General features: G+C 42.3%; 1 protein-coding gene across 1 annotated transcript; it reads left to right on the top strand.

Annotated features, from left to right (window-relative positions):
* Positions 1–6,871: 6,871 nt before the first annotated feature.
* LOC113029569 (coagulation factor XIII A chain) lies at positions 6,872–17,598 on the top strand. Its single transcript, XM_026180509.2, has 17 exons — positions 6,872–6,919; positions 6,997–7,102; positions 7,301–7,477; positions 8,942–9,190; positions 10,091–10,209; positions 10,301–10,408; positions 11,069–11,243; positions 13,282–13,420; positions 13,553–13,656; positions 13,734–13,822; positions 13,902–14,055; positions 14,164–14,273; positions 14,695–14,860; positions 14,941–15,095; positions 15,432–15,568; positions 15,648–15,753; positions 16,658–17,598. Exons 1-17 carry the CDS (start codon positions 6,872–6,874, stop codon positions 16,700–16,702), a joined length of 2,187 nt encoding a protein of 728 aa, XP_026036294.1. The 3' UTR covers positions 16,703–17,598.
* The last annotated feature ends 1,113 nt before the right edge of the window (positions 17,599–18,711 follow it).

Raw genomic sequence — 18,711 nt, 5'->3', positions numbered from 1 at the left:
AGTCGTTCACACTGATATCACACATTCATTCATTCTGCCGTCACTTTGATGTTGCAGACGATGAGAATAACACAGCATCATACTCAACATCATAACATTACTGTTGATCACTGATGTTGGGTGGGCCGGTCATATTTACGGAGGGGGCGGGGCATCTTTACAAACGTAATATCTGACCAAAAAAAATACACAACGACCAAAAACATAGAAATGATCACAAAGACACAAAACAATAACAACAGACACAAAATAACAACAAATAGAACAACAGAACATCACCACACGCAGAAACCAGCATCACAAAGACACAAACGATGATTAAACAAACAGCCACAAAATAAAAACTGACGGCCATAAAAGGACCACAAAATCACAGGAAAAGCACCAAAAACAGCCAGAAAACAGCAAACAAATATAAAACTGCACAAAAAAAACACAAATAACCAAAAAGAGCCAAAAAGCATCATCGAGGATCAAAAGACGAACGATCACGAAGCTGCCGCCAAAAGGCCCGAACAGAGGCCGGCGTCCTGAGCGTGGAGCCCTCAGGGGGCGGTCTCAGGAAGCTCAGGTGAACACGTTCGGTCCCTCATCACATGTGACCGACCTGCCGACTGGCTCCGCCCACATCCACATGACACTGAGCAGTTTTGCTTCTCTTCCTGATCTTTTGGCTCTTTTGCATCTTTTTACTGCATTTCTGGCTGTTTTTTGGGTGTTTTTGGCATGTTCTTGTTTTTTTGTAGGATTAAGTTTCTTTGTGTCATTTTGTGCCTCTTTGTGTTCTTGGTGTCTCTTTCTGTCTCTTGTTGGTCATTTCCTGCACTTATTTCAGTCTCTTTATCCTCTTCTTGCTCAGTTTGTGTCTCTTTGTGACAGTTTAAGCTGTGAGTCTCTTGTTTGTTGGTCTTTGTTGTTTCTGCTTGTTTTTCTTTTGGATCTATTTGGTCACTTGTGGCTATTCTTTCCTCTTTAGAGTCGGAGTCATTTTTACGATCATTGTTTTTCTGTTTAAAGCTTTCTCGTTGGGGTCTTCAGCTCATGACAGACCTGATCACTGGTCCTCCATAAACACTGATGATCGCTGTCTTATGTCTACGAGGAAGCTGTAAACAGCCTGTTTCAGGCAGAGGATGAACTGACAGGCTGGACCAGATAAAGAAGGATTATTCTGAGCTGCGAATCAAGCAAAGCTGAGTCCAGGAATGAAACTGATGGATACCAGCAGTAGACGTCCCCTGGCTGACTGTGTGTGTGTGTGTGTGTGTGTGTGTGTGTGTGTGTGTGTGTGTGTGTGTGTGTGTGTGTGTGAATGAAACACACATGGTGGGGATCATATCTCCTCCTCCTGCTGACGTCAGCTGGATGTGAAACCAACTTCGTTGCTGCATTTTAACACAGATGTTTCCCCGAGGCTCTGCAGCACACACACACACACACACACACACACACACACACACACACACACACACACACACACACACACACACACACACACACACACACATCAATTTTTTAAATCAATGTGATCTCCTTTGAGGGATGTCAAATTTGTGTGTGTGTGTGTGTGTGTGTGTTTGACCTTGTTCCTTGACTTTGACTTTGACCTTCAAATGCTGCCGTCCAATCAGCAGCGGGCACAGAGCTGGACTCTGCTTCCTCACCTCCTGCCCCACTTCTGACTCTGTAAGAGTCATCAGCGCCCCCTGCTGGTGACCACAGGAAACCGCATCATACCTCCCAGAACGAACACGTAGTGTTGATTCTTCTTCTTCTCTCTGAACCAGCAGGGGGAGGGGCCTCACCTCCACAGGTAAGCATGATGAGATGTGTTTCAGGTGTTCTGCTGTCTGCGTGTGCTCAGCAGGTGAATCTGGCCCTGTAAGAAAAGGCTGTGGCATCATCGTCATCACCCCCTCTGCCTCCGTTTGTTTTCTCAGTGAGCTGCGCCATCTGCTGGCAGAAACACATAACTGCAAGTCAGAGTTCCAATAAAACGATGCTTTCAGGTGGGCTCGCATATTTATTCAGCTTCGTGATGTAACCCCGCAGAGGAGGTTTTGTCTCTGGCTGGAACTGAACCAGCAACCTTTGAGCTCTTTAAGTAAGTGAAGCCGCTCCCCAGTTCAAAGTAACCAACTCACATGTTCTTCATGTATTTCTGCTTTTATATTTGATGTTTTTTCCTTTTCTTTCACATTTCTTACTTTATATCACACGTTTCTGTTTTTATTTGACACGTTTTAACTTTTCATGTTTTTATCCTGCTGCACAGTCTTTCTTTTTTTTAAATCCTCTCATTTCCTTTTCCTGGACTCTTATGTAACAAGTTTATTCCACATGTGTACAAATACTTCAATATTTTAAATATTGAAGTATTTGTACTTTAATTTATTTTAAATATAAATATTTAAAATAACTTCTTCTATTTGAAATTATTATAAAATATGTATTTATTACTGACGCTGAGGCCTGCGTCGTTCATCACGTCTGCATGTAAAGAGCAGCTTGTTTAGACAGTGAGACACAAAGTGAGAAACCTGACGAGTCATCTCTGACTGCAGCAGATCAGTGATGGTTCCTACTTTTGTTTCATAGTTTTGTTTTTGGCTTTCAGGCCACATATTTGTCACTGCGTCGCTCGTCCAGAGTTACTGTCACCTTTTCATTAATCAGCATTTTTTATTTTACTGTCTCATATTTTTTAGAGCTTATTTCCTGTAATGTTTCAATATTTTTATGTAATAATTTTAATAATAATTTTATCCTTTTTGTCAGCAGCCATAAACTGATTAAAGGTTCACCTGAAGAGTTCAGCTCTAAGTTTTTCACGCTGTTTGTTATTAAGTGGTGCGAGTTCTTCTTCTTTTGTCTGCATCATGTTTGCTTACAGCTGTGAGGTGACCTTTGACCCTTGACGGCCTGCTGCTCGTTAACGGTTTTCTCGGTCATTCTGAGATCCTGTTTCTGATTTTTACTCCTCTAAAGTTAAAATGTTGAAGTCACCCATTAAAAGGATGGAATATTAAAAACGACAAATCTGATTGTTAATCTCAAAAACTTGATTGGTTGGTTCTTTGTTAGTTTATTAGTTAGTTTTGTGTTTGTTTGATTGGTTGTCTGGTCCTTTTTATAATATTCAAATCTGTATAATAATCATTTGCCAAATCTTGTAACTTTTACAACCTTTTCTAAATTTTACTTTTGTCTGTTTGTTTTCTCACACACACACACACACACACACACACACACACACACACACACACACACACACACACACACACACACACATATATATACTAAAGCTAGGTATCTGTGGAAGTTTCTGTGGTGAACATCTGCTGACTGGTGAGTTTCAGCTTGTATCTGTTGACTTTATTGATAATGTAGTCGACATGTCAGAGGAGCTGTGTGACCTCCTGCTCTCACTTCCTCTTTTCCTCCTTCTTCCTCTCTTTCAGACACCAGTCAACCTCAAACAGCTCCTCTAAACAGCATTTATCTTCTTGACAGTTCATTGTCGTCTTCTGTCCTTGTTTTTATCTGCCTTTGTTCTGCTTTCTGCCTGTTTGTCCTTCTGTTTGTCTCTTTTTTCCCTCAGATTTCAGATCTGCTGACAGACAATAAAACCCTGAGCTAGTCGTGATGACTCAGACGGAGGTGAGAGACGGTGACTGTCCTCTGGGAGACAAACGGGCCTCCAATCAAAAATCATGTGTCATCATTTCATCTGGTGACTGATTACACATCACATAAAACGATTATATCTGTAAAGTAATAAATAAAATACTTCAGGTTTATCTGGTGGCCGTAGTTTGTGAGCTACAAGCTACATGACAACAATAAAATGCACTTTTGTTTGCAGTGTATTTGATCCTTTGATGTCCAGTTTTTAATGTTCTTGATTTTTTTGTCTCTTCATCAAAGAATATTTCTTTATTTCTGTTCTTTTCATCCTGTTTCATAGCTTTGTGTCAAACATTTCTGCACCTATTACCTCATAATATTTACAACATTACAAGTTCTGCCGACCCTAAAATATCACAACTGGACTTAGTTTGGAAAGCTTTTTTCTCAGATCAGTGTCACGTTTACGTCTTAAAGTAAATTCGTTCTGGTCCATATAATCAGCACATCATGTCCAGCTTATTGAAGTGATGCTTTCACATCAGTGTGGACCAAAACAAAATCTCTGCTCAGCAACTTTGTGAATCTCAGAGACAACAAACTAAACCAGAGAAGGAGCAGAGGGTCCGAGCCGGTGCTAGCAGGGTGTAGCTGGTGGAGCGAGTGAGGACGATGCCACCACGCTGCTCCACCTACATGCTGTGACATCTTCCACAGCATGTCCTGGTTCTGCAGGAGGTTTCTTCCTGTTAAAAGGGAGTTTTTCCTTCCCACTGTGGCCAAAGTGCTCACAGAGGGTCATATGATTGTTGGGTTTTTCTCTGTGTGTTATTGTACGACCTACTGTACAATATGTTGTTGTTATTTGGTGCTGTATAAACAAAAAGCTTGGTCACATTCGACGGCGGCCTGCTGTAAGGTTTCATCCTGTATCATAACATAAAGATTTTCCTGATTTTCATCGGCCTCCACAAAATCTGAGCTTCTGTGTTTATGAACATCTGCAGACATCCGAACTGAATCTGCCTGACAGGTTTTAAAAATGATGTTTTTGGGAGCTTATTTTATTTTAAACAGGAGGTTTAAACTCAGAGTTAATCATATCTGAGCTTTTCTGCTTATTCTAGTGTCAGGCACCAAACAGGAAGTGGCTGATTAGACCAATCAGGAGCAGCGTGTCATGTCAGGGCGACCTGATCAGAGTCAGAGGAAACAGATTTATGGAAGCTGCATGACTTTCTGTTTTTAACATTAGAGCATAAACGTCTGCAGCACGGTGGGAACGGCTGCAACATGAGTGCAGAGCAGGGTTTGTTGGTTAAGGTGCTGAAACCAGCTGATGGCTGGTCAGCAGTGTTCAGCAGCATCACACTGACTGTTGCACATTACACACAACAAATTTTAAAACAGGCGGATTTTTTAAAACAAACATTTAAAACAGCAAGAAATAAAGACACAAACTCAAAGCCGGCACAGTTCACGTCTGAGCCACACAGCGACCAACAAAAGTCACCAATGTGAACATAAACCTCTGTCCTCATGGTGCAGTGTATTACATTATGTTGAGGGTCACTCCCTGCAGACAGTAACTCGCTACATTACGTTTGTCACATAATTAACAGTTAACAGTATAAACCTGAGGCACACGCGATCTTTGTGTTAGTGTTTGTACAACTACACAGAGAAAAGATGAAAACCTGCCCGAAGAGACTTTAAAGCGAGTCTACTTCAGAAATGGAGGCTGCTCGTCACTGCGTTTGAAGCTCAGTCTGGGCTAGCTTTGCCTTAGCATGCTAGCCCAGACTGTAGCCCAGGGGCCGACGTGAAAGTGCAGATGACCGAAGAACCTCCAGAACCCAAGTACTGACATCATTGTACCTGTACTATGGTCACTGCAGCAGATCTTACTTTCACATAAATACAGCCTCAGATTATTGCACCGTGTGTTTATCATTTAACAAACACTGCAGCCTGTGAAAACCATCCTTACTGCTTCAACAGGAATGAAGTATCACCCAAGTGCTGGTGTTCGAATGCACTTGATCATCATCAGTGTGAGCATCTCAGTAAAAGCAGATGTTTTCACAGTGTGTATGTGTGGAGCTTTCAGGTCTGTCATCCTAACCTGAGAAAGATCTTTTATTTGGAAAACATTAAAGACGGCGTCAGTCCTCCCAGGAGCGAACATCAGACTGTGGAACGCTCAGAGAAGCCCCAAACAACCCAAACGGTCCCAGTCAGCATGTTAAAGGTTAAAGTTCATGACAGCACAATTAGAAGCTTCTTCTCTCTAACAAGAACATGGCAGCATGGCTTAGGTTTGCAAAGCTGCATCTGAACGAAATAAGAACAACGTCCTTCAAACGAGACCAAACGCGGCACAAACACCTCAAACAGCTTCAGCACGCTGGAGGGAGGATGATCTGAGCGCACACCAGCTCGTCTGTGTCCCACAGCTGAAGCTCGGACCAGTCAGCAGCACGAAGGTCCGAGCGCAGCAGCACGAACGCTGCAAACCTCAACAAGGTGAAGCAACGCCGTGAAGACTCGACCAGAAAACAAAGAAAAAATTGAACTAGAATTTTATTGATTTCATATACTTTAACCATAGGATTCAATCACGTTAGCAGTTTTGTTTCTGTTGGGTTTAAGATGGTTAATTCAGTTTGTGCTGCAACTAAAATCTGAGAATTTCTAATGGAAGTTTTGAATGGAGCCAGAGGTCAGCGTGACCTCCGCCCACTGTGGGTGCTACGACATGATCGGGTGGGTCAAGGCCACCTACTGGGTCATGAGCTGTTCAGTGCGAGTCCTCAGAAGTGACGGGAAACCCAGTGTGTGTGAGTGAAAAGAGGAAGTGTGTGTGGCTATAAAGTGATGCTGAAGTCGACTCGATCAGCACCTGATCAGAGACGCAGCAGGACGAGCTCCTCTTCATCAGAGCGGTGAGTGAAGCTCGAGCAGAGGTTGTACCTGCTCCCGCTGCACTGACTTATTTACTTACAGTGTAAATAATAATTATTCATATTTTACATTGGAAATCATTCTTACATTATATTGTTATTATTAGTTTTTCTATTTACATTGTAAATAATTGTCGTCTTTCATTTTAAGTAACAGAAAGATACATAAGAATATATTAAACAATACGATGCTATAAACGCCGTGTTTATTTCTTTCCTGCACTTTTGCTCTCTTTTTCTTTGACCAATCACCCCAGTGTAACCTTTGACCTTTGACAACCATGACTGGTCCAACCGCTGAAACCCAGAAGGGGCGCTACGCCAAGCCGGTAGCCTCACAACAAAATTAACAGTTCATTTTGAATTTAACCGAAAACGAGTGATTGCCTGACTTTTTTTCCTCCAGCTGCCGACCTCCAACCTGTCATATTCAGATGTTGTTCCAGAATTTGAACCTTTTGAAGGCGTTGCTGAATCTGAGGTCACGCCCAGAGCGTTTGCACCTGGTGGAGGTGAGACCCGCTTGCGTCACCTGTCTTACAGCGCACCTGCTCATTTCCAGCCCTGTTGTTTTATGTTAGCACCTCCTTTATCGTGTGGCGGGCCTTGCATTGTCTTGTTGTTGAGTACTCTGCAACACTCTGAAGCGAGGAGCTGTCATGGCTGCCAGTCGATGACCAGCGTCCTCTGCTTTGTCCCCGCCCCCTCAGTGTTGCTGGAGGCACTGAAAATCAACATGTGTCAGGACGTCAACAAGCCGAAGCACTACACCACCGACTACTACATGCAGAACCTGGTGGTGCGCCGTGGTCAGGAGTTCGTCATGCAGGTGACCTTCAACCGCCCGCTGGCTCCGGAGGACGACTTCCACATCGAGTTTACGATTGGTGAGTTTGAACTCTGGGCTTCGATACTCTTCATGTGCCGTAGAGCTTTTAAGGCCTCAAACTTCGTCTGTCCAGTGCTCTCAGATGTTTTTAAGGACACGCTGCACACCACGCTGAGATATGCAATGTTTTCACTGGAAGTCACCTCGTTGGTGCAAAAATACTATTTAACATCAAACTCTGTTATCGTTGGTATTTTTCATAGAGTAAAATAACGAAATTGAAACAAATGTTTGCAAGAGGCTACTGATGCAGTTTAAAATTCCCTTAATTTTTAAACATTTGGTGTCTTTTTACGCTTGCATGATTCGTATGCTTGTTGTGAGACCCCCCTGCCATATTTCAGAGAATCCTCAAAGACCAGTGTGGCTTTGGTTTTGGTATTGTTGGGATTATAGTTTGCCTTAAACTGTATGATGGCAGCTTATCCGTCCTTTTCCAGTTTGGTGAACAGTGAACTGTTTAAGGTTTCCTCCCCACCTGCTCTACCTACCTGAGCATTAACAGCGATCAGGAACTTGTAACCCGGACACCTGCAGATCAGTCCAATCGAGGGATTTTGTTCACACACAGTTTTTAGTATCTCAGGTCATTTTTTCTCATTTTGTTCCTCTGCCTGGTCTGAGTGTTGCTAATTAACATTTTCCTCTAAACTGACACATGTGTGTGTGTGTCGGGGGGGGGGGGGGGGGGTGCTCCCTCATTAAGCAATTAGCTGATGAAGAGACGCTCGTTAACAGTCGCCCACTGAGCAATCAGACGGCCGTCAGTTCATTAAGCAGCTTCACATTCGTTTGGCTGCTTAATTAGTACACAGCTCTCCCCACGGCCCGGCCATTAGGAAACACTCCATGTTAAACACACAACTGCAGAGCTGACAGATGTTCACACACATCTGGCCTCAAATACACGAACTGAAGTCTTTAAAATATAAAAATGTAACCTGTTTGACCAGGATTTTATGTATTTTTATGTGTTTATTTTTATTGATGTAAGGTAGAAATAACCAACTCCTAAAAATGTGTTTTTAATAATGGATTGCATTTATATAGCGCTTTTCGGGACGCCTCAAAGCGCTTTACAATTCCACTATTCATTCACTCTCACATTCACACACTGGTGGAGGCAGCTACGGTTGTAGCCACAGCTGCCCTGGGGCAGACTGACAGAAGCCAGGCTGCCATATCGCGCCATCGGCCCCTCTGGCCAACACCAGTAGGTGGTAGGTGAAGTGTCTCGCCCAAGGACACAACGACCGAGACTGTCTGAGCCGGGACTCGAACCGGCAACCTTCCGATTACAAGACGAACTCCCAACTCTTGAGCCACGATCGCCCCAACGTTGTAACGTAAAAACATCCCATTGCATTTTTCTTATTACAATGAGAAATGATGCCACGCCTCTCTTTGGAAATGATTTTTTCACCTGGATAAATAAAGAATTAAAAAATAACTCTTCCATCAGGCTCCGATCCTTCGCCCAATAAGGGCTCCCTGGTGATGGTGACCTTCGGTAACCGTGGCAGCAGTTCGTGGTCAGGCCGGATTCTGCAATCTCAGGGTACATCTGTGATGTTCGGCATCACACCAGATGCCGCCGCCATTGTGGGGAAGTTTCAGGTGTACGTGGCCATCTCCACTGGCATGGGCATGCAGCGCTCAAAGAGGGACCCCACCACTGACCTGTACCTGCTCTTCAACGCCTGGTGTCCAGGTACCATTTCCTCTGCGCTTACTGCCCCCTGCTGGTAGAGTAAAAGTAAAATCATGATCAGAATCAGTGCAGCTTCATCTGCACCTCAGTCTGCCAAAGATAAATGACATACATTTTTCATTGCATAATTTTTCATACATCTCATAGTTACACGAAAGTGACCCTTTATAATAATATCAAAGGTGTGAAATATCTGTCATAGCTCTTCCAGAGTTTGTCAGACGTCCATCATACCTCTGACAAATGTGTCAACGTTTTCAACCAATTGATTCACCTCATCAGGCAAAAACATATCTCAGATCCCACTGTTCGCACTGATGACCTTGTTTACATTTATAATTTATCGTCAAGCCTGTCACGATGATCACTGATCCATTACTTGAGAAAGCAAACTCTCCCTCTGCTTTAAAATGCCCTTTAGTTAAACCACAAATATACTGATTACAGACAAATATCCAACCTCCCGTAATATTTGTACAAATGTAGTGGTTTCTTAAAGAAAGATGGAAACAGTGGTAAGTACAGTCTGGTTATAGAACATTTTAGAGACTGAATGAGGCCTTCAATACGACAGATCATAAAATCCACATTCACCAGCAGGAACAGTGGGTTGTTGATCATCTGTGGAGATTGGGGATCAGTGAGGTTTCTGTGGAGTTCCACAAAGCAGGCGTCTTGATCTGGTACATTTCTTCTTATCCATGCCGCTGCTCAGAAACCTTATAAGACAGCTCAGCATTTGTTACCATAGTTATGCAGATGACACACCGTTGTATTTTTCTGTGGATCTAGATGATAATGAACTCTAGGTCTCTGTGTTTGACTGACATTTACAAATGGATATCACGATGCCTTTGTAGCCAAATGAAAGTTCTTACAGCAAAGCGTTTCTGTTTGCAGACGATCACGTGTTTCTTCCTAATGAAGCAGAAAGACAGGAGTACGTCCTGAATGATGAAGGGGTGATCTACCAGGGTTCATCTAGCTCTGTGGTAGACCGTCCATGGACATTTGGGCAGGTAAGTACAAATACTTGATCACATAAAAACAATAAAGTAATTTATTGATTAATTTATCAGCTTATAATTAATTAAAATGCACTCTTTGCAGTTTGAGCGCGGCATTTTGGACGCCTGTATCTTCGTCCTGGATGCGTCTCAGATGCCAATCTACGACCGGGGCAACGTTGTCAAGCTGGTCAGGGTGGGATCTGCCATGGTGAGAATACAGAGCCTGAGTACTGATTAACTGTGTCACCACAGTCATAGCAATGGGAAAACGACCTCAAGTTAGCTATTTGCACTTTTTCAAAGATCAAAATGCAGTTTCACCCTATCTTCTAGATTTAAGGTGCACTTACAGGACAAATAAGTCAATGTTTGACCAAACACTAAAAGAAATAGGGTGAAATATTCAATCTAATGTCTTGATTTTAAGACTTTGTCGTTGCCTTGATGCAAGCAGGTTCTGGGTTTCAACGGGGTTTTGTTTTCCCCTTGCCTGGTGGGTTTTCTCTGGGTCCCCTGCTCCAGTCTCATACCAGTACATTAAGCTCTTAAACTGCACAAGGTCAAGAAGAACAAATGGGTTTAGGCAGGTCAGGTGGGATTTTCACCACATGCTAAACAAGCATATTGTTACCTTTCAAATCAGGTCGGTTCCTTTTGTTTTGGCCCAACATAAACAGAACTGAACCTAAAGAAGTCACTGGTGAACGTGATAGATTGTACAAGACCGGCTGCTGTAGGGTACAACCGCTCAATGAAAGGTGCAGCAGCAGGACCTTGTGGGGTACCACACCAGAGATGAGAGGTTGAATTCCTTAAAAAAGAGAAGTCAGTTATTTTTTGCTGACCTTTGACCTGCCCGCTCCTGCAGATGAACTCTCAGGATGATAACGGTGTGATGGTTGGGAACTGGAGCAATGACTATTCCATGGGCAAACCCCCGACGTCTTGGACTGGCAGCACCAAAATCCTGCTGCAATACGCCAACACCGGAGTCCCGGTCTGTTTCGCTCAGTGCTGGGTGTACGCTGGAGTCTTCAACACCTGTAAGCATGTGCTCTGTTTACTTCATCCCGCCTCACCTCCTCAGAATCAGCTGACTTTTAACTGCAGTAACTTCAGCATAAAATGTTACCTTCATTCTGTGAGTACTTTCAGACTTACAGGCCCTCAAACTACATAGGGTTAGGAACATATTGGGTACTTTTTACTTACTTTTCCAGTAATTTTATAAGCTTCATAACTTCATAGGTTCAGGAGCTTTCAAACGTTACATTTCAGGGCTGAAAAACACATTTAAATACTATTAAAAAATGCAAGCAAATCAATTTTACAATTGCTCCAAGAAAACGATTTTTAAAAGAAAGACAATAAACATTAGAGGAACACTCAGTAATTTTTTAATGTAATTTAATAAGAAAATGATTCTTAGAGGAAGCTAAATATGCATTCTTATGAACTGATAAGCAATATTTTAAAAATATATAGGAACAAGTTACTCCATCATATTTAAATAGAGGAGCCGAGGAGAACATCTCCCTTCTGACTTTACATATATATAGTGTGCCAAAGGCAGAGGAGAGGTGAAGTTGTTCACATCATTTGAGAGTCCCGTTTATCAAAGAAGCAAAATTGCAAATGACGAGAACAACGCCACCGACATCGCAATGAAATTTCATTCATTTCTTCGACTGAAGTCAGGGCTCTAAAAACAAAAACATGCATAAACATGCTCATTTATTCCTGATATTATCACAATTATCACAAAATTGAACATGTGACCCTCCCGTCTCCAGATAGCTGACAAGTGCCGGCTAAACAACTACAGCTAGCTATAAGCTAAAATTATGCTAGCTAGCGTTAGGCTCAAGCATCCTAACAATCACACTTTCCTTCGATAAACAGTTTGATAACATTAACAGTTTTTATGAGAGTTTATTCACTAAGTATTGGAGTCCAACAAATTTGCATCCACTTCAAACAAAGTTTAATTAAAGTTTGACTAACAGGAGCTAACAGAGGCTAACAGAGGCTAACAGTGCCAAAAATGGTGGCGCTTACCAACATCTCACCTCACTATTGTTGTCATCTGTCAGTGAGATTCAGTGACTGAGGTTAATACTGGACCTACAGCCTTCCACAGATTGGGAAAAACTCCAGGGCGGATCCAGTTCAAACAATAGTAGAAACACTCTGGGGAACAGTCTAATTGTGATGTTTTTGGTTGCTCCTGGCTGACTAAAACATGTTTGTCCTATAGCAGCAACTGTTGCTTGGATTACACACTTCTTTTGTGAGGAGTAAGAAAACCAAACTCAGCGTACCGATATGCAGCAGTGAAAATTTTTACACGCTCTACCTTTTAAATGTTTTCATCATATGAGATGGGCAGCTGTTTGCCCATCTCAGAAAAGTTATTTGGAAGGTTTTCTTTAAACCTAAATATTGACAGAAGGCTCCTCCTCTTGCTATGATTCCTCCCCGAAATTTCACCTGGATCTCTCCTGTACTTGAAGTTGTGAGGAATCAGAAATGTTGGACAAAAGTAAGAATTTCAACCAACCCCTGTGTGTAACTCAGAAAATATTCATAGAATGAAGGTTAAACTGTATGGCTTTATTAAAAAATTACAAAAGTATTGGTACGAAAAAGAAAAAAAAACATCTGTTGATATGAGGGGTCGGTCTGCAACTTTTTCACATTCACATTTAATATCCCTGCTGTTTAGCCATCCATCAAAAAGATCTAAAACAATGACAACAGCAACAAAAACTCTCAGAGAGACCCAACATGACTACAGTGACCACATAACACCTTCATAAAAAGACTCAAACTAAGTGAACTGTCATGCATGTGTAATTACACATGCTGATGATGATTTATTTTCATAAGTGTTTGGCTCATTACATTTTAGAGTTTACTTGTACTGATCTACTGTACAAAGATATTGATTATGCAACCATTTTATTAGTCTGCACCACAGATCAAATTAGGCTGTGGCTCATTCAAGGCACTGATTGAAATTCTGCAGGAACAAAAACCTGAATAAACAATGTAGCTTTTATATATTTCACATCCTTGCAGTCCTCAGATGCCTTGGCATCCCAGCAAGGGTCATCACCAACTACAATTCAGCTCATGACAACACGGGCAACCTGAAGACTGACCTCCTCTTCAATGCTGATGGCACCCCAGACAGACGCAACACCAGGGACTCCATCTGGTACTGTATCATAATTACAATGTTCCTGTGAGCTTGGTTTGGGAAAGACTTCAGTGCTGGACACCTTTTCCCATGTGTTTGAACTCGAGACCAGCGTTGGGAGTGCACTAGCTACACTGCCTCTCTCTGCAGGAACTACCACTGCTGGAACGAGGTGATGATTAAGCGTCCTGATTTGCCGCCCGGGCTGGAAGGATGGCAGGTGGTTGACTCCACGCCTCAGGAGACCAGTGACGGTGAGACAAACAGATGAGCGCACAGATTAAGAAACAACAGTTAAACAGAGCGCTAACAGGTCTGTGCTTGTTCGTAGGCTTTTTCCGCTGTGGTCCAGCACCGGTCATTGCCATTAAGGAGGGTCACGTGTGTTACCCGTTTGACTGCGGCTTTGTGTTCGCTGAGGTTAGCGAAGCATAAAAACCAATGGGACAATATCTGATCAGCACAGAGTTTCACAATATCTTGAAATCGTTTCCTCCAGGTGAACAGTGACGTGGTCTTCCTGAAGAGAGATAAGTACGGGAATCTGACTCCCTTCAGAGTGGACAAGACGTACGTTGGAGAGAAAATTTTAACCAAAGCTGTGGGCTCACAACAACAGAACAACATCACAAACACCTACAAGTACCCTGAAGGTAACAATCACAGGGCATCAAACCCAACAAGCAAACACAATTATAAATAAACTTTTCAGTTTATTAATAAACTGAATCAGCTTTGATGTTTGTGCTTTTTTATTACAGGAAGTGCAGAAGATGAGGCGACCATGGCCCGGGCGGAGGGGTTCGGCTGTGAGAGGGATCACAGTGATGTGCCTGAGGATGACCTGTCTGTCACCGTCATCGTGGAGCCGGTAACACACCTGTCTGCTACCTTCACATTCAAATTGTGCACTTGTAGAGCACAGTTCACTTTATTAGGAACACCCCGCTAATATTGGGTGGGACCCTGTTTGCCCTCAGAGCCTCTAATTATTCATGCAAGGTGCTGGAAAGGTGGCCCATCACACAGTTGCAGCACATCTGATACATCCCAAAATTGCTCCGTTACACATCTGTTTACTGTGGAGACCATTTAAGTACGATGACAGTGCATGCCACGTGAACGAGGAGCCTTTCTACCAAGGAAGGATCTCCACATTCTGCTTTACTTTGTCTTGTTTAGTCTTAAATAAATCCTTTCAGCCTGAGCCAAAATCGAGGCATTTAAAAGCATAGAAGTCCTGAGGAGACCCAGAACGCATGTGGCTCACTTGGCTCTCTCTTCATCTGCAGTGTGTTATAGGTCAGGATGTGCAGCTGGTAGCGACCTTCAAGAACCAGGGTAAAGTCCTCAGAAACGTGACGGCTCACCTGGACTGTGACATCATCTTCTACACTGGAGTTGTGGCCAGTCACTTCAAAGACATCACCTTCGATGTGACTGTGCTGCCCTACCAGAGTGAGCTCCACCAGAATCTTGTTGTTTTAAAGTCTGAAGATTTGGTGATGAAGGTTTTAGCATTTCTCTCTGTTTTACAGGTTATAGTGTGCCGTTTAAGATCCCAGCTTATGAGTACCAGACCCAGCTGAGCTCTCAGACCTGCCTGCGCTTCATTGTGAGCGGACAGTCTGATAACCTGCATGTGCTTGACTTAAAGGTGCTGGAGCTGCAGACCCCGGACCTCAAAGTGACGGTAAGGCTCACAAAGGCCTAATACATGGCGAGGTTTCTTTCATCAGTCAATTATTTAGAACTGTTAAATATCTCCAACAAAGCGACCAGAAAGTTGGCTTTAAAAGGGGGAGGAGCTAAAAGGATGTACTGAAGGGCTGCAGCGAGGCCCGTGATAAGACAAAGAAGCATTATTTTGAACTGTGATGCATGTAAAGCTGCTCTAGTAGAGTCCAGGAATGAGAATGTGGATCTGGAAATTAGCAGAAGGGGTCCGCTTATATTTGTATGTTTTTCTGTGACAGACTGTGCTGGACACACTTTGTACAGTGACTGTAACTTTGGACTCTTCCTCTAGTTGAACGGGGAGCCTCTGCTGAACCAGGAGATGGGTGTCAAAGTTGAGTTCACCAACAACTTCGGCTTTCCTCTGCGTGGCGTCAATCTATCCCTCGAGGGAGCTGGGCTCATAGGTCCAAAGTCTAAATACTACAGGTAAACACGCCTCGGATGCTGTGTGCACTGACGGCGGGATGTTCTGTGTGTTGAACACTTTACTCTGTGTGATTTTCAGAGAGATTCCTCCTCAGGCTACCATCACCTGGCAGGAGACATTCATCCCTTGGCTGCCTGGACTGCGTCGGATCACGGCGTTGATGGACTGCCAGGAAGTCCGTCAGGTAACCAGCACAACCTGACCTGTAGATTCTCGCCATTAAAACCAGAACGGCTCCAGTTTCCTCCACCCGCCCTCTTACTTCCTTGAAATTGTTAAGTGTGGTTACAGGTTGGTGTCCTCAGAATATCCTCTCAGAGCCTCCAGAGGGCGCCGAGACGCAGTGTTTTATTTTGGTTCAACACATAAAAGACTGATTTGGACCATCAAACACAAGCACTCTGCTACTGCGTGCTGATTGGTCGGATAAGCACTTGAGACGACAGATGTTAGTTAAACCATGCCACTGGGATTTTATTTACCATAATTCTTTCATTTTTTATTTAGCAATTAATCTTATTAGGCATCTGAACGCAGTTTATTTGTTTTTTATTTAAAATATTATCAACAAACTATAATTATAAGCAGGATTCAAACAGCTACAGTAAAACTACAGACTACAAACTTATAAACAGCCGCTCAAAGTAAAACAATGCAAAAAACTCAATCTTAGATGTTAGAATCATAGTGAACTCATATTATTTAGCATTTTGTTAGGTTTTGATTATATTTAAGATAAGATAAGATAAGATAGAACTTTATTAATCCCTCGGGTGGGTTCCTCTGGGACATTCGGTTTCCAAAAAAGCACAGCACCGACAGAAGTTACAGTTACAGAATGTTATATATATATATACACACACACACACACACACATATAAATACAGAGACAATATAAATAAAATATACGAAGGGGATAAATAGAATAAATAGGAATAAAAAGAAAAATACAAGTGAATTGCACATTTCAAGTATTGAGTCTTTCATTATTTTTTGGATATCCTGCCTCGTGGTGTTTGATATCATGGAAGTGTGAAAGCTTGTAACGACTGTTTTCATGACGAGCTGATCTGTTTGTCTTTACTCAGGTGTCTGGATTTGTTGAGGTCAACATCCCTTACCCTGCAAAGTAATCACCATTTCCACCAATCAGCACCACTTCTGGATGAGTGGGCGGAGCCAAGAAAGAGCACAAGTTACCGCTTTAATGATCGCGTTTACAAATCAGTTTTGAAGTACAAATGTAACTTTTTTTAATTCCACAGATTTCACAGAGGTTTATGCAACTTTTTAAGATCAGAGTTTTTCCACTTCTCTGATATTGAAGCAGCTTTATTTCTTACCATCTATAACTCCGCCTCCTCTGGATGGCTAGAATAAACTACACTTTATGAAAATAACATAACAAATAAGAATCGGAGTTTTCAGTCGCACTTCATTTGGCATATTTGAGAACAGATTTTACAAATCAATGAAACGTAAAATATCTAAAAATATTTTAGATTCAGAAAATATCCATTAAAAGAGATTTATTACATAAAACCTACAAAATGGAGTTCAATATGAGCTTCATGGTTAAACGAGATGTTTGGACCTCATTTCATTACCTTCATAATGTGTTTGAAGTTTGTGTCATTTTCTGTCAGTGGACATTTAAACTTCATCAGAAAAATCCCCGAGTTTGTAAAATTAGTCGCCGATTGTTCACAAATGATTTTCTGTCTTGTTATGAACTTTTTGAACAAACAAAACAAGTTTGAAGCTTCAATAATATTTAAAGGAAGAATAAGGTTTTGAGCTTTATCATTAATGACACAAATGAAAAACCAAACTCACTGCAGTGCCCAGTCACCACTAAAATGATCGTTTTCAGGTGATGAATTTCTCCCAAACTTTGACAAACTGAGCTGGACCAGTGATTTGACTCTTTGCTTTGTGCTTTGAATGCCTTTTAATGCGGATGCTGAATACTAACAATAAAAGCACATTCAAACCCATTCAAGTTGTCCATTAAGATCTTTGTTCACTGGAAATAAACTGAAATGAGACCACAGGAAAGGAACCGCTCGTTTAACTTTAGCAGCTTTTTCTGGTTTCATGACTTCGCTCACGTGTGTGTCCTCTCACACAGCAAACACTTAATCATTGTCCTATCTGTGCTGTGAAAATATAATCCAGTTTCTTTACAGACTCTGCTGTTTATTCTTAGCAAAAGCAGCAAGTTTTAGGTAGAAGATGTTAGATAAAGATCTGCGTGGCCTCTGAGAAACCATCAGATCTGTCAGGTCATGTCTCCAGATAAACATTAAACACTTAACACAGACAGGAAATCTGCCCTTTGGACAAACACTGGCCTCATTATAGCTGCTGCTCTTGTTTGTTATGTAACTACAGGTGTGTAGTACAGCAGACACACCACTAGAAGGAGCTGTTGGCTCTTCGTTTGGCCCCCTGGTCCACAAACCAGCACATGCCGTTCACCTGTATCATTCAGTGGCCTCTTTCTGTAAGAAAAAAAGGAAACAATATTTCTTCATCCTTGCATCCGTGTTGTTGTTATAAGGACGTTTTCTAGCAGCTGCTTTGAGCTTTGTTATACTGACAAAATGAGAAGTGGTTCGATGGCGTGTTATTGATCTGCGTGGGTTTATAAAGAACTTCTGCTGAACTTCCAGAAACCCGCTGCAAATGAAGACGTCCACTGCTGCTGTGTCAGCTCACATCAGCCTCATCAGTGATAAGACATACAGACTGTCCCTGTGATGTTCTGCTGTATTTTCTGTATGTCATGTGTGTAACAGCTCAGAGAGCAGTGTATACGCTGCATATCAGCATGATGATAACAAAGCTCACGTGAAGTGTCAGCAAAATACTGACAGTGCAAATCATCCCTGTGTCCTGTGCAGAAGTGCTTAAACCTGCATTTGCCACCAGATGGCAAAAGCTGTGGTTATAGAAGCACTTCTGACCTGGAAGAAGCCTACATCTTCACCTCTGTGAACGGTTTCCTGCTCAGTGTGTGCACTCACTAACTCATTTTGGGTCACACTAAATAAAAACTTAAATCTAGTTTATACATTTTGGGTATGCCACGTGTCAAAAAGAGGATTACCTGTGGTATAAACCACCAGGTATCGTCGCA

Source organism: Astatotilapia calliptera, chromosome 9 (assembly GCF_964374335.1).
Source record: "Astatotilapia calliptera chromosome 9, fAstCal68.1, whole genome shotgun sequence".
Lineage (NCBI taxonomy): Eukaryota > Metazoa > Chordata > Actinopteri > Cichliformes > Cichlidae > Astatotilapia > Astatotilapia calliptera.
Note: the sequence above shows the minus strand (reverse complement) of the source record. Positions and strands in the feature narration are given on the sequence as shown.